This window comes from Engraulis encrasicolus, chromosome 14 (assembly GCF_034702125.1).
Source record: "Engraulis encrasicolus isolate BLACKSEA-1 chromosome 14, IST_EnEncr_1.0, whole genome shotgun sequence".
Lineage (NCBI taxonomy): Eukaryota > Metazoa > Chordata > Actinopteri > Clupeiformes > Engraulidae > Engraulis > Engraulis encrasicolus.
In genome coordinates this window covers 46707888-46732188 of record NC_085870.1, presented here as the reverse complement: position 1 = coordinate 46732188, position 24301 = coordinate 46707888, and the positions used below count along the sequence as shown (strand labels likewise).

The 24301-nt window shown below is 44.1% G+C and overlaps 1 protein-coding gene across 5 annotated transcripts in view; it reads left to right on the top strand.

Annotated features, from left to right (window-relative positions):
- ampd2a (adenosine monophosphate deaminase 2a) overlaps positions 1 to 23994 on the top strand; it is a 94432-nt gene extending 70438 nt beyond the window's left edge. For 4 of the 5 annotated variants that reach the window (XM_063215984.1, XM_063215981.1, XM_063215983.1 and 1 more), the window contains 14 exons: positions 2292 to 2403; positions 6269 to 6455; positions 7142 to 7283; positions 8475 to 8564; positions 10399 to 10528; positions 11178 to 11372; positions 12927 to 13058; positions 14403 to 14566; positions 15154 to 15280; positions 16451 to 16614; positions 17709 to 17829; positions 18813 to 18986; positions 19741 to 19851; positions 20426 to 23994. In XM_063215984.1, coding sequence (XP_063072054.1) covers positions 2292 to 2403; positions 6269 to 6455; positions 7142 to 7283; positions 8475 to 8564; positions 10399 to 10528; positions 11178 to 11372; positions 12927 to 13058; positions 14403 to 14566; positions 15154 to 15280; positions 16451 to 16614; positions 17709 to 17829; positions 18813 to 18986; positions 19741 to 19851; positions 20426 to 20677 — 2101 coding nt within the window. In that variant the 3' untranslated portion in view covers positions 20678 to 23994. The remainder of the gene's footprint in view (positions 1 to 2291; positions 2404 to 6268; positions 6456 to 7141; positions 7284 to 8474; positions 8565 to 10398; positions 10529 to 11177; positions 11373 to 12926; positions 13059 to 14402; positions 14567 to 15153; positions 15281 to 16450; positions 16615 to 17708; positions 17830 to 18812; positions 18987 to 19740; positions 19852 to 20425) is intronic. The other variant, XM_063215982.1, reaches the window with a different exon arrangement.
- The last annotated feature ends 307 nt before the right edge of the window (positions 23995 to 24301 follow it).

Here is a 24301-nt window from a genome sequence, read left to right as displayed (position 1 = left end):
CAGAAGTGGCGATTTGTTACAAGTGTTCTTTCTTTTTAATTTTCACGTGGCCCCCCTACTGAGCCTAGAATCGCCTCTGCATGCACGCAGGAATCGGAGGTCTTCGGAATAATCATTTCAGTCAGATGCTTCTGGTTGTGTGCCACGAGTGAAAACGGTGGTCAATATTTTTTGAGTTTGATGATGGGATACTGTCTAAAAAAGATGTGAGAAACTCGGCGTCAGCACTTGCTTCAGATTGTACGGATAAACTTCAGCCCGGCATGGATTACCGCATTAAAGAGAAGGTTGGCAACGTTAGTCATTTTTGTAAGGTCAATATAATCGCTTTTTGTAATGGTTGCATAGCGATCATGGACTTGTGCAATCATGTAAGCTAAGCAAACAAGAGCACAGCACACCAACCTAACTTTATCTTATTCTATAGTCAAAACATGGGGAAATAAATCACGCACCCAACTGCGTTCGCGAAACAAAAGTCTTGCATGGCGCGGCGAGGATCACTTCTGAGGTGTTATTAAAAAAATGTTCACAATAATGCCGCGTAAAGTGCACCAACCAGCACTCAAAGTTCTGACAGTCTGACAACAACAGGGCAAGCCAAGGATTTAGCAAACACTAAAATGATATAGTCGCATTTTCCAAAAGCACTGTTATGGCCATTTCCCTAAAGCACTGTAATAATGTCTATGCTCTGTCAGTGTAGGCCTATATCTTTCGGGTTTGTGTTCAGTTAAATCATGCATGGGTACCACTCACAGATTGTTCAGTTAGCAAGTGGCTCTTATCTGGGAGAAAAAAAACGTGTGTGATACATCCACATTCTCATCTAAACATTATGAGTTTGCACCGTAGTCTACTGTAATGATTGCATACAGTGTAATGCACCATCTAGATGAAAACCGCTGACTTCTTAATTGGTATATGGTAGACTACATTTTGAGGGGATTTCGTGACAGCTTCGCTTTGCAGTGGTTCGCTGCTAAGGGGATTCCCTCCTTGCGACAAGCGACACAGCTGAGTAGGCTAGGCTACTTTCCTTTGACAGTCAGTCAGTCTTTCCAAGGCCATTGGAGGTTAAATTATTTAACACGTGTTTACCACGACGGTTTCGATTCGACAAATTGGTCGGCAGCAACGTAGCAAAAATAAGAGACTTTTTGGTTGTGCTTCTGTTTGGAAGTTCTAGCTGAGCCGACAAACGGCAGTGCACAGAATCTCCTCCCTGTCAGCTGGCTATGCTTCCTGCGTTGTGACTAGTGAACTCAGCAGGGGGTTCAGCGCACCTTTTTTGTGTTGGAGTAAACCGTGTAGACTGCGTTTCATGCGTTTTGAATATGGCTCATTATAATGTGGTGTAGGGGCCCCGGATTGTGTCTGCACCGGGCCTCGGCGAGGGTTAACGCGGCCCTGGTTGAATCCTACATCATCATGACAGATGTGTCCTTGGCTAAGGCTGTAACCAGTATCATTGTGACAAAGTAAGTTGCTTTGAAAATAAAGGTGTCAGCTACATGTTATAGGTTACCCTCCATCACAGGTTGCTATTTCAAAACGACCACTACACAGGAAGACGTTGTTGTTGTCGCATCTGTCTAGACAAGGCAGATTAAAGGGTAGGGTCCTCAAGACATCAGAATGACATAGTCTCATCAACTCCTCTGACTTCATCAACTTCTCTGACTTCCTTCCCCTTTATTTTATCCATCATCATTCATTGCCATTTCTGTCTCTTTTTTCACCTCCATCTTGTTACTGTCTCAATGTCTTGTCAATGTGTTCATTGTAATCCAACGTCTTGTGCTCGTTCATTTCATTTTTCCCTTCCATCCAATGCCTCACCCCTCACCTTCCCTCTGTTCATTTTATCCATCTCCATCATTCTCCAAGTCTTTCTCTTCTTTTCTCCCCTTCATTGACTAACAGTAACATTCGCCGGTCTTACTTTGTATTTGTACATTGAAATTCAATGTTTTTTTGTTTTTTTTGACAATTTCCTGTCCGTCTCACTTATTTCCTATCACATCACTGTCTGCCTCCAGCTTTCTTCTCTTCATGTTATATCACTCACTTTCATCTCCACTGTCCTGCAGCTCTCATTCTCTCCCCCCCTATCTGAATGACAGATGGCACACAGTACAAAATACAGTGTTAACTTAACACTTAGAGAGTACCCTGGGACCAAATACACTCTAGAAGTTGTTAAATTGACTCTCTAAGTGTTGAACTAACATGGCATTTTACTGAGTAACGGTAATCAACTGCTGTTGCTCCCCGTGCCCCATCTGCAGATTCCTGAAGGAGCAGAGCATGGAGGAGGTGGACCACGGAGCTGCCAAGAGCGAGGCCGTGCTGGAGCGCGAGTACCAGCGTGTCTCCATCTCCGGAGAGGAGAAGTGCGGGGTGAGTGAGGACACTCTTCTCCTACCTACAGTACCTCCCAGCTGGGGATATGTATGATGATCTGGATCTCTAGTGTCTCTGTTGGGGTTTTTTGCTTTCAGTCACACTACATTTCTCAGGCCATTATACAGCAATCTTTTGTGCGTTCTTCAGATGGGCCCGTCGACGGGCCTTGTCACTTCATTATAACAACATTGCTATGACAATGCAGAGTGTCTGAAGTAACCGATTAATTACTCTATAGACAGGGCACTTGGCAGCCAACATATACATAAAACATTTTCAGACCGAATAAGAACCATATTGATGGTGGTGGTTTCCTCACCTGATGTTGAGTTGGGTCAATGGGTCACCCTAATGTCATGGCATTCAGGAACCAAAGGTGTAGCACTTGGTGATGGAACAAATAAAACCGATTTAAAGGGGATGGAGAGTGATTGAATGGGCTATTTACCCTTGTTCTGTGATGTGATATAGCCCAAAAAAATTGGCTAGGTATGTAATGGCTTAGAACCTTCATAAAAGGCTATGTGAAAACGTTGAGTATTGGTTGGGATTCGCAATGCTTCGTTTGGCCTCAATTCGCTCATTTCTGTGCTTATTTGGCAACTTCATTATGAAATGCACGTAAATGATGACGCATATTATTTGCTGTGCTTCCTGATTGTTTGTCCTTGCTATTACTCTTACAGCTAACTTTCTGGTGGTGGTGGTAGCAAAGGGCTATGCTGGTAGGTCTGATTACTTGACTGCTAGAACGGATATGGAACCATGCTAGCATTGAACCACCTGCTAGGTTGCTTGGAATAGCCTCGGTTTCTGAAACCCCTTCCTATTGCTCGTAACTCAATTCTGTAGCCGAATACATTTTAGTTTGGCTTCATTTGTTTCGTTTTACTTCAGTTACTGTGACTTCCGAAGGTGCACTGAGGATTGTACTGAAATAATAAGCTGGCCTTTTGCATACAATGCCGCCAGCATAATGGTGCACATAGCTAAAGCTGATAGGGGGTTAGCTCATTTAGATGAACAAACCAAAGCTAACGTGCAATTGTTACAAGAAGAACATGGCGCAGCAACACAAATGTAAAAAATGAACAATGATGCAATGATACTTACAGGCGATACTGGTTGCTGGGGTTGATTTGGTCGCAAAGTTGTAACTGATCCACTTGAGCATTAAATTCCGACTGAAGCCACCTCGAAATTGTGCAAGGTTTATGAAACAGTCATCTGTGAAATGTGCAGAGCAAAGAAATAGGCTAGTTCACGGTTGTGTGTACTTGGTATACTGTTAAAAATGAACAAAAGCCATTGGTCTCGCACATTGCTTTCCGTTGGGAGACTATGTTAAGACACAACACCTGTTACACCTAGCCACCATCGCTCGTCCAGAGAAGGTGGATCTTTGGCTCGTCTTCCAGTGCTGATGTGAGGGTGGGCAGGCACAATTTCGAAGGGGCGTGTTTTGAAGGAGGTTTCTGTGGGTGCGGGTATGGGGGGGCTGTTTGCACCTTCGGGACGTCATTTGGGTGTAAAAACAGGATTGGCCAATTTTTTGGCGCTAATTCAAAAAAGGGGGAGTACTTGAAACAGTGGTTCTGACCATTTCTGGCACTTTGTGTGTACTCCCCACAGTGGGGAGACTCTGACCTAACAGTAAAAACGTGAAAAATACCCCCCCATCCCCTTTAATTAAAAGTAAAAACAATGTCGATACTACGTATGTCATGGGCTTGCATTTTGCTAATAACTGGAACTGGCATGGAAACTGACTGACCAATATAGGACTTGTCTGACCAGTCTGCGTACACAGGAACTTTAGGATTAACCCCTTAGCGCAGAGTCTCTGTTATAACCTTTTTGTCACCAAAATGGTAATGACCAATCGTTTGCTCAAGACTCTCTGCATTGCCATAGCAAAGTTGTTTTGGTGTAGTTAAGTGTTTTCAGCTAGAGTGAATAGGCCCATCGACGGCCCATCTGCAGAGAAAAAAGCTACGACCAGAGCCACATATTTTTATCATTCATGTAGAGTCTATTCAGTTTGGCAAGTAGTAAGATGACAAAGGGGAAAAACCAAATGGAACAATAGAGCTTATTTTGACAACTCTCTTCCACTTTTAGATCTTTCCGTTGTGGTCACTTAACCGTTGGCACTTGATAAAATGTAATTTATTCATTGAATAGAGAGAGAGAGGAGACCTGAATGAGACGCTGAGGGCTTTGTTGTTGTAATGCGGTATTTCCATGACATCATGTGATGCTCCCTCCCCGGTCAAAATTAGACCTGCGTGCTGCTTTTAATGAGCTCTTTGTGTCCTATTCCTTCTCTCTCTCTCTCTCTCTCTCTCTCTCTCTCTCTCTCTCTCTCCTTTCCATCCGATCCTGGTGCCAGAGAAATAGCCTTAAATGGGCACTGGTGTTGCCTATAAAGGAGCCACTTTTATTAGGCCCCGTGCCTAAAGAAGAGCCCCGTGCATTTAAAGCCAGCTGGCCATCTGGTCTGGTGTGGTGTGACCACCATTGTTGTGTTATATAGCAGCTTACAGCAGCATAAGGTGGTCGGCGCCAGTATCACTGGGGTCGCGCGGTCAGTGGCCTATGCCATAAGCACTCTGCAAACAGATGAGTAATAATGTAGGATCTACTGGAGGTCAGCGAAGCGTAAATATAACTGGCAATGGACAAGGCAACTGTTGTACATGTACATCATGTATATATGCCCCAGGCCAGAGGGTTAGCCGAAAGGGGCTACCCTCCATTTACTCTGTCACTGTTGCAGTTATCACACTGGGTCAAATATGCATTGCGTCATGGCTTTTTTTGAGGGCAGGAGCACACAAGTGACAGCAACCTACTGGACTTTGGAAGTGGATGTTTGACATACAGAAGCAAGTAGAGATCCCTGGCTAAATGAAGAAAAATGAAAACACTGCTACACGATCCAACTATTTTCGTAACAATTTGATCATAGTCCTTTGACTCAGTAGAAAGAAAAATCTGTCAGGGTTATGGTATTGTTTTTTGAATCTGGGACCTCCACAATTCATTGGAGCGATCCAATTATGCCCAAGTCAAAAGTTTTCGGGTTAACTTGGAGTAGGTGAAAATGCCCCAATTCATATAGAAACTGTCCTTAGGTGAATTAGTTTCTACAGAATGCTTTGCCTCCCGCTGTCATTTCACATGAGATAAATTGTCTACACTCACCCTTACCCAGATATTGTCCCGGAAAGCTGATCATGTCCATATGAAATACATTAAACTTATAAAGGGAGTTAGAAAATGATGTGCCAAGTTAAACTTGTATAGCCCATATAGTATGAATAATTTTGTTATGAATCATTTTGTTATCATATATTTCTATTTTGTAGGGGAAGTAACACCATCAAATGCTCACCCTCACACCATCAGTGTCTAGACAGAGCCCACAGAGTTAATGTCAGGCGTGACAGGGCTGTGATGTCTCTGCTGTGTTGTGATAAACATACTGGCAGTTTCACAATTCAGCTTCAATTAAACAAAACATCTATTACATAGAAGGTTAGATTGCTTTGGAAATGTCAAACTCACTAAACCCTTCCTCGCTTTGCTCTAATCAAATCCCGACAAAGGTTTTGTGAAGAGGTGAATGCAATTATTATGACAACACCAGCATCCAAACATTGACCCCTCTCTTCTCACCACCTCTCTTTGTCTGTTTTTCTTTCCCTTTCCTCTTCCTCTCTCTCTATCCTTCTCTTGTTCTCTCTCCCTGCCCTCTATCCCACTGTCTCTGCCTATCTTTCCGTCTCCCCTCTCTATAATTCTATCTCTCTCTCTTCCCCCCCCCCCCCCCCCTCCCCCACCCTCTACCATGCAGGTGCCCTTCACAGACCTGGTGGACGCGGCCAAGTGTGTGGTGAAGGCTCTCTTCATCCGTGAGAAGTACATGGCGTTGTCCATGCAGAGCTTCTGCATGACCACGGCACGCTCGCTGCAGCAGTTGGGGGAGAAGCCGGTGGAGCTGCGCGTCTACGAGGAGATCCCAGAGACCCCTGTGGCCGCAGGTGAGATGGACCACTCCTCATGTAATATGGAAACTGGAAATAAAGTCTGACACCTAGCTACCCTTCGGGCCCGAAACGTCACTATATTAAAGTAAGAGAATGTTACATTGTCATCCTGCGCTAGTTTGCTACTCTGGCCTCGAACCCGTGACCTACCAGTTCAAGCTCCAGTTCAAGCTCCCGTTCTGAAGGCATGGAAGGCATAGCTTGATGCTGCTGAGCTAAAGGTCTAGAGACCAATTATAGCTCAGCGCTAGCGATACTGCATGTGGCTTTGGGAGAGAGGTTTACTAATGTTCTACCGCCGAACTCTGCTAGTTGTCATCCATTGCACTAAAATGACATTACCGCAGTGGTTCCTAAAGTGTGGGAAGAGAGGGGATTGTTTACATAAAACCTTGAATGTACGGTATGCTTTCATACTATATAAGCATTCCATAGGTTAACTGTACAATTGGGAGGGAAAGTGGAAAACAGCGATCCTAGCGGTTACGTTCCAACCACCAGGGCGATCCTATTGAAACTCCCATCGACGAGCTTTTTTTTTTTAAATCCCACAAAGATATGACGCTGAACTAACACACCAGACACATGTCTCAGCTTACACAATAGGATGAACTACTACCTATTTGTAATTTGTTTGTGCATGTATTATTGTTCACCTCTATTTCTTGCCTTTGTGTCAGATGCCCCAGTGCACCCCCCTGTGTCCGAGACCCACCCGTACGAGGGCCAGGACCCCAAGAGCATGCCTTCAGACATGGGCTACGGATGCAAGATGGTGGACGGAGTCATCCACGTATACACCAAGAAGAATAGCATGGACAAGTAAGAGACAGAACTGTCATGTGTGCATGTCTGCATTCGTTTTTGTGTGTGTGTGTGTGTGTGTGTGTGTGTGTGTGTGTGTGTGTGTGTGTGTGTGTGTGTGTGTGTGTGTGTGTGTGTGTGTGTGTGTGTGTGTGTGTGTGTGTGTGTGTGTGTGTGTGTGTGTGTGTGTGTGTGTGTGTGTGTGTGAGACAGAGGGTGCAGACTGATTCCGCACTGTTAAAGCATGTGTTGTGTGGTCAGTTTGTATGGACCGTCTGTCTGTCCTGTGGATAGGTAATTCAATTGTAGGGCTGCGAACGGGATATTCCGAGAATATGAATTAACAACAAACCTGGCAATCTGGGCTACGAGTATGTGGTACCATAGATCATCTAATAGATGAGCCCCACTACTTCATTTCCCTGACCAGACAGAACCACTGAGCTCTCGTAGCCTCTTACTGCAGCAGGGGCCGCCGGCGACCCTATTCACTTGCTGAAAATGCTTTACTACATCATAACAACATTGCTATGACATTACAGAGAGCCATAGTGCTGCGCTAAGGGGTTGAGGAAATTTACCACACACACTGGAGTTCTCTTACAAGCAGGGGCGCAACTACAGTATATGCGACGTATGCGATGCAGGGGGGCGCCAGAGAGAGGGGGGCGCCAAAGAGAGGGCGTTGGAGGGCGCCAAGTAATTATTAAGTGTTTTTTTTTGGGTGGGGGGGCACCAAAATAGTTCTTGCATACCCCCCTAGAAATGAGTAGTTGCACCCCTGCTTACAAGGCTCAGCCCTAACAGAGCAGTGCGGTCGGACGGTGCCATGCTCAGGGTACCTCGCTCATGGAGGAGGATGGTGTAGAGCACTGGTTAACTAGTGCACTACACCACTAGTTTGGGCTACCAGTCTGACACTCTAACCACTTACACATGACTGACTATTATTAGCAACTTACATTAAATTAGTGAATACATGCCTAAAAAATGATTGATTGATTGCACATACACATGACTAATAACTCATAAGTCACTTATACAGCCTGGTAAGTTATTTGTGCATTATAGGATAGCATGTGAACCCTAAAATATAGAGTTATCTAAACCTGATTTTTCATTCTGACTCATTTGATAACTCTCACTCCCTGACTCATAAATATGTTTGGTTAAGCATTCTGATTCTGATTCTGATTCTGATCTCTGCAGGAGCACGGAGCTGGACCTGCCCTACCCCAACCTGCAGGAGTACATCGCAGACATGAACGTCATGATGGCCCTCATCATCAACGGCCCTGTGTAAGGAGCAGTCACTTTGAGAACTTAGCATGCTATTCAGACTTGGACTGTGCACACAGTCATTGGCCACGTTTACATGAAGTTTTTAATGAATGAATAATTCAGAATTAAATAGTTCCGCCGAGTTTACATTGCACTTTCATTTAATTCCGAATTTGGAAGTGTTTACATGATGTTTTCAAAGCTGAATTAAGTTTTATTCATTGTTAAATGCAGTTAAGAATTGAATGTCCCATATAACCGAGGCCAATGTAATCCAATAATTACTGTGGCGTAGAGAGAAGAACACTGACAATGAACTGTCATCAATCTTAGTCAAATACTAAGTCAATATGCTGTGGTATCGACTAAAATGACCTGGATCAACGACTTACAGTCATCACAGACTTACATTGATTGACATGTACCATTTACATTGATTGACATGTACCAACCATGTGCACAGCACATGTTACTCAGGCCTCACTTGAGTAACGTGTGTTGATGCGTATAGATTGACGATACCACAGCTGTGGGTGTTGGAGCAAGGGAGCACTGACTTTTTACTCCATAGATATAGCAAATTCAACCTTTGGTGCTCACTGCCATTTGCTATACATATAGACACCATTTTCACACATACCTGTAGACACACAAACATCCTCAGACATCCACATACAATACATATACACACATTTATGTAACCTTTTACTGATCTGGTCACGTGTTTTGTTATGGGTCTCATTCGTGTTATCAAATCAGCTAAAACCTTTTTGGAGCTTATTGAATTTGTTGTTGGTCATGCTGGGCAGGCAGACATGTACAGTAACCGTGTCGCCAGTCTTGTTACCTATCAGCTAATCCACACTGCCCTTCATTGTGTACAGTGCAGTACATGTGCAGACACAAGCATTGTTGTTTGTCCTGTTTGCCATTAGCCAAGAGTGGATTTCTTTTTCCCACTAAGCTCAGCATGTTTTAGTCCTCAGTAGCACACTGCATTAGCGATTTGCCCATGCCACAGGGGTATATTACACCCCCCACCCCCCAACACACACACACACACACACACACACACACACACACACACACACACACACACACCAGCCAGCCTCACCGCCTGCCCTACCCAACACAACACAAGAGGACAGACAGAGCCAGGGGATCACTCCGCAGGGAAATGTCCTCTCATTATTGGATCTGTGTGTGTGTTTGTGTGTGTGTGTGTGTGTGTGTGTGTGTGTGTGTGTGTGTGTGTGTGTGTGTGTGTGTGTGTGTGTGTGTGTGTGTGTGTGTGCGTGTGTGTGCGTGCGTGCGCGTGCGTGCGTGTGCGCGCGCGTGCGTGTGCGTGTGTGTGTGTACCCTGATGAGACATGATAAATGCTAATGTCCCCTTTGTGACTACAGAGGTCCATTATCGCACAGCAGAAGGCTGAGTCACAGACACTGTCCGATACAATTATTAAAACACAAGGCCCCGTTAAGGACAAGTCTAGACATGCTGCCTTTCATAATCCAATCGTTTCCAATTGAATTGATATGCTGATACAGTGCATCTGTTTCGGTGAGGATGACGATGATGATGATGATAATGATGATTATTGTTAAAGTAGTCACATTATTCATGTACTACATGAAAAAACAGTTTGAGGTTACACAATAGCATTGGCTGTTTTAATACTCTTCTCCTCTGTTTGCTGTTCTCTGTCCTGTTTGTTTTGCATCTTAGAGAGGCAAATTGAACACTCTCTTCTAGTGTTGAGTTAACAATGCAAATGAACTGTGTAATTCCCTCATAGAAGTCTGTGTTGGCATGCCTACGTTCACTTCCTGTTGCCCCTTGCTTTGTGAACAGGAAGTCCTTCTGCTACCGGCGTCTGCAGTACCTGAGCTCCAAGTTCCAGATGCACATCCTGCTGAACGAGATGAAGGAGCTGGCAGCCCAGAAGAAGGTGCCCCACCGAGACTTCTACAACATCCGCAAGGTATCTTACAGTAGACCAGGAGTTCCCAAACTCTATCATGACGAGGCCCCCTATACTGATAGATTCCAGCTTCTTTAAGTGCATTTTTACTGTGCAGCAGCATTTGGTGACATGTCAGTTCATGTCAGGGTCTTCCCTGTTGAGGGCCAGTTCCAATACCTGCTAACTGTAATTCCTATGGATGGAAATCTTATACCAGACAATGGTATGTTATTATTTTGTATCCACAAAATTGACTAATTCACTGGTCAATTGGTGTGAATATTCATCCCTTATCCACATGATAATCATGAAAGTGAGTTGAAGCACTGTAATGGACTAGTAGTGACTAAGCTGTAGGTTTAGCTGTGTTGGTGTGTGTCCTCTGCCATAACTTTTTTTTTACATTACTGTCTATGTGTAATTATCTATGTCAAATGGTCTATGTCCACACCTATAGTCTATGTCTATGTCTGCAGGGGAAGTAAGAAACGTAATTTCAAATTCTTTGTATGACCAGTGCTCTGAGCTCTGTATTTCTTACTTCTCTTCCTTTCTCCTCTCTTTCTCTCTCTCTCTCTCTCTCTCCCTCTCTCCCCGTCTCTCCCTCTCCCTCTCTCTCTCTCTCTCTCTCTCTCTCTCTCTCTCTCTCTCTCTCTCTCCACATCAGGTGGACACTCACATCCACGCGTCGTCCTGCATGAACCAGAAGCATCTGCTGCGCTTCATCAAGCGGGCCATGAAGAAGTACCCAGGGGAGATCGTGCATGTGGAGCGCGGACGCGGCCAGACCCTCAAGGACGTCTTCGAGACCATGAACCTCACCGCCTTCGACCTCAGCGTCGACACCTTGGACATGCACGCTGTGAGTATACAGACTAGTTGCAGTACGACACTCTGGAATTTAATGTTTCGTTTCTAATTGGATGTTAAGCGTGCATTACCATTGCATAACATCGAACATTGAAAGTAGTTCTGTCAGCAAAGTGCGAGTCCACAAGCTCAAGTCGAGGACGGGATGTACCCAGTGTTCACAAAGTGGCCTCGCAGTCTTTGTAGTGATGGGTAGCCCAGCCTCTAGGGTAGTGTACCAAATGTGTTCCCTGTCTAGGACCCCAAAGAGCCTCACATTACCTACCCTGGAGCCCCTTAATTACAGTTATTTTTTTCTGTTCTGCGCAAACTAGCAAGTTTAAACTTGAGGACAATTGTTTGCCCAGGGAAATGGAGCACAAGTTAACTGGATAGTGAGTCGGAACAGATATTTAGAGTAATATTGTAAAATACTAGGTCTGTAGCTAGAGATTAATTGTGCATCAATTTAGTGTTTCACATCTCCTGATCCAAATTCGTCTTGTAAATTTATGCCGAGTCCCACCTGAATAAAGATGTCAGCAGTGACTAAATGGATCGACTCTCTTGTGAGGCAAGCCCTCTTGAGGCATCGCATTAGGAGTGATTTCAATCTGAAGAGGTGAAGTGTAGTTGGGGAAGATGGGTCGTGGCTGATTGATTTCCGTTTGGAAGCCAGGTACTGTGTAGCGGCTGTTCTCACTGTGTCTGTAGGACTTGGCCATAAACATTCATCATTTCATTACAAGTAATACTGTATGTATACTACAAATAAAAGCACTTGACCTTGAAACAGACTTTAGCCCACAGAGACCCAGATTCAAATCTACCCTGTGGTGATATGACATTCCAATTTTAGCCCACTGTACCTCTTTTACTCATTCAGTTCCAGCCACACTCTTTAATGGCTAAGTTTACGTGATGGTTTTAATTCCGAATTAATAATTCAGAATTAAATAGTTCCGTTGAGTTTGCTTTGATCTTTCATTTAATCCCGAATTTTGAAGTATTACCATGATGTTTTCAAAGCGGAATAACCTTTAGTCAGAATTAAAGTGAGTTAATTTGGAATTAAATGTCTCATGTAAACGTAGTGAATGTCTTATCCGAATAAAGGCAGAAAGTCCAACACATACACTTCCCCATCCTAACTACCTACATATGCAGGGCTCTAAATGAGCACAAGCCAACCGGTCCAATGCTGGTGAAATTTCATTTTGGCTGGTAGAAAAGACCTTACTAGCCACTTTGAGCCATTAGTAGTGAGTGTGTTTAGCTAGTAAGATTTCATCTACTATCCATTTTGGCTGGTGGTGATGAATGTTAATAATGCAGCATCTATGTATGTGAAAAGTCTCTCATTCATCCAAGGCATGTTGCACAAAATTATGTAATTGTACATACCGTAAGCTCCAAGAAGGAATACAGTTGCATACAGTACAGCTAGATCCTTTTGGATACTCATCAATATTCATATGTGACATCTAGATATATGGAACATACAGTATACGGAATATACGTACAGTACACTATACTGTAATAATTACACATCGATATGTGTTTGCAGGACCGTAACACCTTCCACCGCTTCGACAAGTTCAACGCCAAGTACAACCCCATCGGAGAGTCCATTCTGCGGGAGATCTTCATCAAGACGGACAACCACATCGAGGGGAAGTACTTCGCCCACATCATCAAGGTGCAGTAAAGACGGCCGGCTTAACTGTGCCGCTCCGTCTCCCGTGAACCTAATGCACGTCCCGTCCATCAATATCCAAATGTCAGCGCTGTTGAGTTTGGCTGCCCTTTGGTGGCCATACTGGATGACTCAGCAACGTGCGTGCTTGCTGACATAGGTCCAGGTTGATAATTTGGTGATCCTACATTTATTAGATGTGCTGTACCTACCATGCTGTTGGAAGTCAACAGCATCACCCTAAGATCCCTAGCCAATAGATTATGTAAACACAGCAATACAGTAATTAGAAAACGGTAAGCGATACTCTTTTTGAAAATTGTTGTGCTTGCCTGTCCTTGGTGGCCTGTGTGACTCAGCTGTGTCTATGCTTATAGGATCAGCTTGACTACTTGGTGTTACTATACAGTACGTACATCTACAGATGAACTGTACCTTGCTGTTTAAGTCTGCAGCCAAACCTTGTGCAAGGTTCCAAAGCAATGCACTATGGACATAATGAGCCTGTTTACATTACCACAATAATCAGGTTGTTGGAATAAACAGGTTATTGGACTAAACTGTTTATTGACGTGTACATGCAGTCTGTCGGTTGCATATGTTCCACTGAAGTGTGTGACACTAACCAGGAATTCAAAGCTTGGGATTGGCTACTTGAAATTCTAGAATGTCAATAACCCAATAGTAACCTGTTTAAGGTCTTTTCATGTCTTGAGAAATCTGGCAAAAAAAATTCTGGCAAAAACCTACGTGTGCGAATCGGATTACTGCAATAAAACGATTATTGTAAACTGTTTTCAGTTTATATGAGCACTTCAATAAACCAGTTACTAGAAAAACCTGATTATGAACTGTTTATTGATGTGAATATAAACGGGCTCACTGGATGCTGTAAATGTTCATGGCCCATACAGCAATTATCACTCATTTTACTGTACAGTAAGATCCATGACTAATACAATATTCGATATTCAGTCGCTTTCGATGACTGCTAAATGTAGCGTAACGGAACGTAATGTTTCTCGTGTTCTGATCCAATGTGATTCTGTAAATGAAGAGCTTCTGTGTCCAAAATTAGATATCCACCATTTTGACTTTTGGATTTTGTTATTGGAATTGGCTGTTAAGAAGTCCCATCATCTGTGTGACTTCTTGCCATTGAAATGTTTTGAGAACATACATGTACTTTTAAACTTTTATACTTTTATACTTTTAGTCTATAAAATGCATTTTGCAATGCAATTCAATGGAATGTCCAATACCAAAATGTCAATTTCCCAAAATGTTCCAAAATGGATATATCTCATTTTGGAAAGAAGCTCTTCAAATATACGTACGTGTCCTCAGGAGGTGATGGCGGACCTGGAAGAGAGTAAGTACCAGAACGCCGAGCTGCGGCTCTCCATCTACGGCCGCTGCCGTGACGAGTGGGACAAGCTGGCCAAGTGGGCCGTCTCGCACTCCGTCTACTCCGACAACGTGCGCTGGCTCATCCAGGTGCCGCGCCTCTTGTGAGTACACACCTGTCCTGTCCACCGGGTTAGGGAGAATTCTGAGGAGAGAGACATACCTAAAGAAGATCTATACATTGCCTTCTTTAATATGCAAATCAAGTCTTTTACAAGAGGCGTGCAAATCCTTCCCACCCTCAATTTAGTTTTTTTTATTTGGCACCTACTGAAGCTTCTTTTCTGGAAGTTTCTCTTACAGTACTGTCTCTGCTGTACGCGGTCCACTACACTTAGGGAAGATTGTGAATCTTCAGTGGTTGTGTGGAGGCCACTGATGGTCAATAGTAGAGTGCTGCAGGTGAAACAGAGTTATAATAGGTAAAGATCATAAAGATACTGTATGGCGAAACAGGTGTCATTTTCTACAGGGAGTCTTTTTTGTTTTGCCCTATGTACTGTAAAACAAAGTACACTTAGCTACAGTAACATGTATTTACTGTAGCTCATCTTCCTGAACATGATTAACAATACAAGGTATACCATAGAATAGAATAGAATATTTTTTATTTGTCATTGTGATGAGCACAACGAAATTGAGCATTCCTTGTTGAAGGAATAATACAAATTCCAAATGTGTCTACCCATAGTGATGTCTACCACACGAAGAAGCAGCTGGCCAACTTCCAGGAGATGCTGGAGAACATCTTCCTGCCCCTGTTTGAGGTCACGGTGGATCCACGCAGCCACCCTGAGCTGCACCTCTTCCTACAGCATGTGAGTTATGACAGGAAGGCCTCATAGTACACATATCGAAAGATAAATGGTAACACTTTATATGACGTCTGCTCCACATAAGGGTTTCATGGAAAAATCATAATAATGACATGACACGTCAGGCACATTTACATATGACACATTACTGATGTTTATAGTATGACTTCAGTCATAATGTGTCATTCACCTTTTGCAACGTCAAGTCAACACTGTTTGGATTTCATAACATTCCAAATACCGAATGACAGTGTGACAACAGTCATAAACATCAGTAATGTGTCATACATTTTACATGTTACATGACATCCTTATGTAGACCAAGTCAAATAAAGTGTTACCAAAGAAATAATAAAATAAATATACATGTATGTGTGTCTATGGACTTCCTTTATGGGCAAGTTAGGGAGTCAGGCTTGGGGCAGTTCGATTGGGGAGTGATTAGTCAGCCTCATTCTCCTCCATATGACTGAAGCATCCAGAACATGGTACCGTCTCCTCGCACTGCTGCTCTAGTGAGATGTACCATAAATGCAATATTGTCGTGTGTGCTGTGGTGTGCTGTGTCACCATGACGATGGCATTATCTGATGAGGGAGGAGGCGCCCCCTGCTGCTCAGGGGTGAAGCTGACAGGCCACACAGTGATCTAGCTCAGTGTTTGACACATATGTAAAAAAAAAAACCTTATTTGACGGGCTCACGTATGTTACGCTAGTAGCTCACATTTTTTTAGGGGCCTCAAATTGTCATGCAAATTGTATCTTTTTTTATATCAATTTTAAGTGTGTGTTATTGTAGTGAAACAACAAGTTTAGATATGTTTAGCCTTCTAATACTGTCTTGGAAATGCTGACTACATTTGTGGAAGTCCCCTCAATGACCACTTGAGGTAATCTCGCAGGGCACACTTTGAAAACCACTACACGTAAACTAGCCGATCTGTGTTAGTGTGAATGTCGGGCAGCTGTGGTGTAATGGTTATGGCTAAAATGCCCTTGACCACGGCACCTAACCCCACATTGTCACAGGGACCGGTGTGGCCATCACCCTGTAATAGCTGTAAGTCGCTTTGGATAAAAGCCTGTTAAGTGTAATGTAATGTCTGTTCTTGTGTGGGGATGTCATTTCATGTGCATTTTATGTACTCATGTTTGTGTTCTCTGCTGGCCAGGTGGTGGGCTTTGACAGTGTGGATGACGAGTCCAAGCCGGAGCACCACATCTTCAACCTGGACAGCCCCCTGCCGGCCAAGTGGACCGAGGAGGACAACCCGCCCTACTCCTACTACCTCTACTACATGTACGCCAACATGACCGTGCTCAACCACCTGCGCAGGTAAGACATGCTGCACGCACGCCTAAAAGATGCCAACTGGCAGAGTTCCGCATGGAACATTAGTAAACCTCCCTCCCGAGGCCTTATACATGGGTTTTTTTGTTTATAAACATGGTGTTGTGAGGAGGGGCAAGACACTGGCAGCCAACCACGTGAGCTCATTTTTTGACCGACAGCGATTTCCAATAATCAGAGGTTGAGTTGTGCGCTGCCAGGATGGTGCAGCCAGGGGAAAACAAAAATGTAGATTCCATCTATATCGTACGGTATCATGCTGTGCCTCTGATGGCTGAATTGGAGCGCTGCCTAGTAGGTGGCAGGTTCGAGGCCCTAGTGGCAAACCAGCGCAGGAACACCTTAGTTACACACGACACAACGCCTACACAACACCTGTCTCCGCCGCACCTCTCTCTCCTGCCGTTTGCAAACAACCTTGCATTCGTAACATGAACTGGCTTTTTCATTCACTCTCGGTAGTAAGAACAGTAGTAGTAGTTTCAATTCTTAAAAACCTAATGTTTTAGATTCATTGTAATTTTGTATTTGTCCATGCATTAAAGAAAGAAATCAAAGTGAATTTGATAACCTGCTAGTTCTTGTTACTTCCAGGAATATGCTACACTCATGAATGCAGTATATCTGTCAAAAGAACACATTGATAGTAACCACAGTATTGCTATGATCTACTTCTGTGGTATAGATCAGTGTTTCCCAACCTTTTTTGTTTTGTGTACCCCCAAGCCTTTTCGTTGTGCCATGAGTACCTCCTAAGTCAAATTCTATATCGCTTTCTCCATCCCAATGTAACTAAGCTCCATATATTTGTTAAAATTTCATTTTTCCAAGTACCCCCTGTAGTGTGCTCGCGTACCCCTAGTGGTACACGTACCCCTGGTTGGGAACCACTGGTATAGATGACCGCTTCAGCTAATGTAACTTCAAAATAAGGGTTAATTTGGTGATTTTACAGCTAGTAATTGGAATATGTCTGAAGTGCTTTGCAAACCATAAACCATGCTAACCATAATACAAACTATGCTGATACCACTAATCATAACCATTCCACATGTGTATCCTTTGTTGTTGATCTGTAGGAGGCGTGGCTTCCCCACGTTTGTGCTGCGACCACATTGTGGGGAGGCGGGGCCTATCCACCACCTGGTGTCAGGTTACATGCTGTCCCAGAACATCTCCCACGGCCTGCTGCTCAGGAAGGTAGGACACACACACACTCACACACAAGCACGCGCACACACACACACACACACACACACACACACACACATGCACACACACACACACGCACACACACACCCACACACACACACCCACACACACCGCCGTATAAGTAGAACATGTTTACTGCTGCTCAGGAAGGTGGGACACAAACACACACACACACACACACACACACACACACACACACACACACACACACACACACACGCGCACACACACACACACACACATACACTGCCATCTAAGTAGCACATATTTACTTTTATTTACTGTGTTCTAATGTAGGCTTGTGCGCATCAGTGGAGCAAGGGAGAGAGAGAGGGAGATGGGGATAGAGAGAGACAGAGACAGAGAGAGCCTGTGTGTGTAGTGTATGTGTCTGAGAGAAAAATAGAAAGCTAGAAACCTAGAAGGTCACACAAAAGAAACATTTTTGGATCATCTCATGTTAACAATATTTTCATGTTTATGAATCACTTTTATAATAGAGGACTTATATAATATTTTGCAAAGAGTACTCATTTTTTTCATTCTATTTATCATTCTGTTTTTTGCTCCTTCCCTTGCTGTGTGTTCCACATGCACTTGTACTGCACTATCTGTACTAGAGTTTTAGAATGATCATCCGATGATCATTTATACTGTGTTATACAGCATACAATACTCAACCATTTTGAACAAACACCCCCTTGTCCTCATCATAAGCCTCCCAATGCCCCCTTGACCTCATCATAAGCCTCCCAATGCCCCCTTGACCTCATCATAAGCCTTAGTATTTAAAAAATGAAATAGACTAATGCCCACTAATGGTAATTAAGCAGCCCCCCTCTCAGTTGTATATTTCTGTACGCCCCCTTAGGGATCCCTAAAGCCCCTTGGGGGGGGCTGTAGATGTTTAATAACCACAGCGAGGTTTAACCACATTGTGCTGCTGTTCCTCCCTGGTGTGTGTTCCGCAGGCCCCTGTGCTGCAGTACCTGTACTACTTAGCCCAGGTGGGCATCGCCATGTCTCCGCTTAGCAACAACAGCCTGTTCCTCAGCTACCACCGCAACCCCCTGCCGGAGTACCTGTCCCGAGGCCTCATGGTCTCCCTCTCCACAGACGACCCCCTACAGTTCCACTTCACCAAGGTGACCAGGCTGACCTGTTATTGCCAGTATAGAAAGAAAAATGTCTGCACACTTAAATCCTCATTGTGTTCTTTTTAATCAGCCAAGCTTTCGGTCTGCTGACCTTCCTCAGGGCTCAGTTACAAAATTTATACTTGTCCAGTATAAAATATTACAGAAGCAAGGGCCGCAAAAGTGCAGAGATGTTAAAAGTATCTCAAAATTGTGGCTGAACTTAACATTTATCTACATTGTTAAGGCCAGTATGATGTGTCATGGAAGAAGCCTGCGATTTACTTGTCTGAAAATATTCTCAACTAATTAGTGTGTGTGTGTGTGTGTGTGTGTGTGTGTGTGTGTGTGTGTGTGTGTGTGTGTGTGTGTGTGTGTGTGTGTGTGTGTGTGTGTGTGTGTGTGTGTGTGTGTGTGTGTGTGTGTGTGTGTGTGTGTGTGTGTGTGTGTGTGTGTGTGTGTGCGTGCGTGTGTGCGTTTACGCATGTGTGTGTTTGTGGTTGTGTGTGCGTATGTCTGTGCGTGTGTGTGTGTGTGTGTGTGTGTGTGTGTGCGTGCGTGTGTGCGTTTACGCATGTGTGTGTTTGTGGTTGAGTGTGCTTATGTCTGTGCGTGTGTGTGTGTGTGTGTGTGTGTGTGTGTGTGTCCGTGCGTGTGTGTGTCCGTGCGCGTGTGTGTATGTGTGTGTGTGTGTGTGTGTGTGTGTGTGTGTGTGTGTGTGTGTGTGTGTGTGTGCTTATGTGCTCATGTGTGTGTGCCTCAGGAGCCCCTGATGGAGGAGTACAGTATTGCTACCCAGGTGTGGAAGCTCAGCTCCTGTGACATGTGTGAGCTGGCCAGGAACAGCGTGCTCATGAGCGGCTTCGCGCACAAGGTTAGTTACCCGAAACGCTCACACACAAACACTCAAACAGAAACACTCACACACAAACACTCAAACAGAAACACTCACACACAAACACTCAAACAGAAACGCTCACACACAAACACTCAAACAGAAACGCTCACACACAAACACTCAAACAGAAACACTCACACACAAACACTCAAACAGAAACACTCACACACAAACAATCAGGTTGACGGTGGTGACATCTAATGGAGGTCACATGGAGGTTTTTCATTTTAGTTTTTTTATGTGGTTTTGACATGTTTTAAGAATATGCGTACAATATGTATCAATTATGTAAAATTCACTTTAATACAGTAAACATACTTTTTTTACTTCTAATTGTACCTGACGTTGTTGACAAAACCACGTAACAGCCAATTTTATGAAAAATGTAAAATAAGGGGGGGGGTTGGCCAATACATTGCTGCCCCTGCCAAGACCTTTGTCTTTGATAATATGCCTCTATATTTGGATTTTAACAACTTTTTTTCTTTCAAAATTGGATTGTTTTTGCCACATTCTCAAAAATCATTGAGCTCAATAATAAGATGTCCAGCCGTATATGTGTCCGCAGACCAAGAGCTACTGGCTGGGGCCCGGCTACAACCATGAGGGGCCCGAGAGCAACGACATCCGCCGCACTAACGTGCCCGATATCCGCGTGGCGTATCGGCACGAGACACTCAACGAGGAGCTGCACCTCATCACGCACGCCGTGCTGACGCAGGACGCTGCCGACGAGGCGGAGGAGGAAGACCTGCTGTCCATGGCCCCGCTGCCCGCCAGGCAGAACAACCCACAGAAGTAATGACCCCATCTGACCTGACCTGACCTGACCCAACCTGACCTCACCTGACCTCCACATAGACAGGGGGTGCTGAAGAACATGACGAGAGGCCTCCACCCTCCCCTGCTAAAGACCATGAGAAGATACCTCCACCCGCCCCTGCTGAAGACCATGAGAAGATACCTCCACCCTCCCCTGGAGAAGATGCCTCCACCCCCATTGCCCCACTGCCCACCAGACACAACAACCCAGCAGGGGGCACTGAATATGATGAGAGGATGCCCCCCACTCCTCTAAAGCAATGAACAGACCTTCCCCAAATGCACCCACTATCACCACACAGCTCTACCCTTCAAACCAAGTGAAGTGTTGCTCTTTTCTTCTTATGGCTTAGTGCATCTGCCTTTACCCCACCCTGCCATGAGTCATGCTGTGTGCTGAGGAGGAGGAGGAGGAGGGGATGAGGAAGAGCTATAGAGGAGGAAAAGGAGAAGAAAGGAGGTGATGATGAGGCACACATGGATGAGGAAGAGAAGGGGGAGGGGATGAGAAGGGGGAGAGGAAAGAAGAGGAGAGGCAGGAGGGTAAAGTGAGGAGGAGGAAGAGGAGGAGGAGGAGGAGGAGGAAGATGAGAGGTAACCCCAATTTCACTCATCTTCTAATTCTAGGTCCCACTGCACTGCTCGTGCTGAAAAAATGAAGCCAAGGAATAATTAAAACAACACTGCAGGGTCCTCGCTTTATATCGGGCAATTGGGAGTTTTTTTTGTTTTTGTTTTTTGTTTTTTTTAGTGTCAGAGGGTTGCCATTTTGTTTTCTCAGTTGGCCTCCCTAAATTTGTTTTGACCCGTACCACCACTACCCCCAAATCCTGTATCTGGATGCATATACCATGCATATACTACATGGGAAGTAGTATGTAGTAATCTATTTTATTTTCTAATCAGGTTCAATTTCTAGATCTACCCTCTTCACCGTGATGTTTTTCATTGTAATATTTTTCACGATCTCCCATGGTAAAGGTCAGGTTATATCGACCTCATTCAGTGGAACACACCTGTCAGCTTCCTGCTTCTGCTAATTGGGCCGAGGCTCAATTTCTTTTTCTTTCCCTCCAAGTTGTTGAAGGTCACATGAGTGTGAAGCCCCATCCACGCTGACCCAAAATTTCTGCCATGTGACATCTGCATGCTTTTTATAAAATGCAAGGGGTTTTTTGTTTCTCTTTTCTTTTTTCCGTTACTCCAATTTCTGCAAGCAGCTCCCGTTTCCTCACGTCATGCTGCCTTACGAAAATCAAACACTATTTTGTCATCTTCTTCCACGATCTGTAGCAACTTTACGAAATATAATTATTTTGGCAAAGTCAATATTAGCTGCCTTATTCACAATCACACAGACTAACACTTATCACTCATCTCACACTCACGAAGCTTAACTGCATATTAACATTCATATTAGCATGATACACACACGTACACACATACACACTTGGACACATGCACGTATACCAACACACACACACACACACGCACATACATACACATACACACACACACACACACTCACACACATACACACACACACACACACACTCACACACATACACACACACACACACTCACACACATACACACACACACGGATACACAGAAGGAAAGAGAGAATGACAGAAGGGACATGTTGGTTAAGAAATGGAAACAAACCATGTGGAGGAGCACAAGAGTGCTGTCTGTCTCTAACTGCATGTTCCCTGTATACTCTTCCATCACAATACTTTTATTGGATGGACAAGTCATGGACCAAAGCTGTGGTCTGAGAGAAACATTCCAAAGTGTGGACATTGTATAATAAATATTATAGTTTTACTGAAGACAAAAGAAGAAAAATATAAATATATATATAAATAGCTTGTATATTCCACAATAAATCTATCTATTTGAATCAACCAATGTATACAGTTACAGTATATGCAGTTCACAAGGAGGATGTTAGTGTATAGAAATATGATCCTATCTGTGTATGAATACACAGGTAGCACTGTACAGTTAAGAGCAGTGTGAGCTAGAAAGGATGCAGTACAGTACAGTCTGTGACATTTGCACATTAATGTATCTAAATGAAGATGGCAAGATGTGAGAATTTGCTGTCTGAGTTTGCAGAGTTTGCATGTGTGAAGTGAAGCATGTTGTCGTCTGGTACGGTTTGTACCGCCTGGGGTCGGTTTGGTTGGCCGGTCGGACGGTGGTGGGCTTTTCCTTCCGTCATTACCTCAGATATCCCGGTGTTTCCCAACTGCGCCTGCCACCACCATAGATACAATGTTGAACACTAGATGTTGTATTGACCACTGCTACCCATTGGAATGGTTGCCGCCATCTCGGTACTGCAGTAACTCTGCTTAAATGATCATCAGTAGAGGACAAGGCAATATACAAATAATCCTGCTGGTTAAATACAACATCTTTGCTGACAGTGTGAATGAGGAACCCCATATACCAAAATGGGAGTGTTTTATATTAATGCATGCTAAATGGCTGAATGCAAAAACATCTAGTGTTCTATGTGCATCTATGGCAGGCCCCTCCCACCCAACCTTGGCCCACCTCTCTTGACCCCTGACCCTGTCCCTGGCCCAGCGTGGATATCGAACACAAGATGCCGTGTTCCGCCAAAGAGGTTCTAACATTATGTAAACCGGCTGTGGTTCCGCCTTTTGGCATGGCCCAGCCTTGGGCGAATGGGCGTATTGCCTTGTCACCGATTGATTGCAGCGCTATATTGGCTAAACATGGCGGCCATGTGAATTTAGCCATTGGTTCCAATCCAAAGGAGTGGTCAATGCAGCCTGTAGTGTTCCATATCAATGCAGTGAAAGCAGGTGTGGGGGTCAACCTGTGCCGACACCTCTGCATGCTCCCCAGCGTGATCTGTAATGAAGCAACCAATCAACCAACAATCCAAGCCAAGAGATCTCTGTGCCTTTTTTCACTTTTCGGTTTTTGATTTCTGTTTCACTTTTCTTCTTTTTTGTTTTGTTTTGAAAGGCCTTCAGTGAGTCATTGTCATTACTAAGATGGGCTTGAAGTCTCACTTTTTTTAATTATTATTCCAATTCATCTCATGCAGAGAGGATTTACATTCTAGTTAAGTGAAGTAATCTGTCTGTGATATGTACATACTAAGGAGGAGGTACATGGGAAGAAATAGCTGTTTGTTTACACAGTACTGCTAAATGTGACAACCTAAACACACTAATGCCTCTTCTCCACTGCCGGTTTTCTTGTAGGCCTACAGCTCGACAAAGCGAGACACGGCCCCCACTTCTTGCTTTTCGAATGGGCACAACACAGCTCAATCGCAAAGCAAAAAGTAGCGGCCGAGTCACGCTGTGTCGAGCTGTAGGCCTACCAGAAAACCGGCGGTGGAAAAGAGGGAAAAGTGGATGAAAATCTCATCTATTGTGATGAAATGTACCAAGCTTGGAGAATGACCATCAGAAGCATCATGGCAAACACAATCACAGTACCAGTTGTTCTTTGAAGTACCGAACACCTTCACACGTGAAGAGGATTACACAGTTGGCAACGCTTTGTGTAATCTAAGCCAGGCAATGTGATGACAGGTGTTCACTGGCTACTTTTC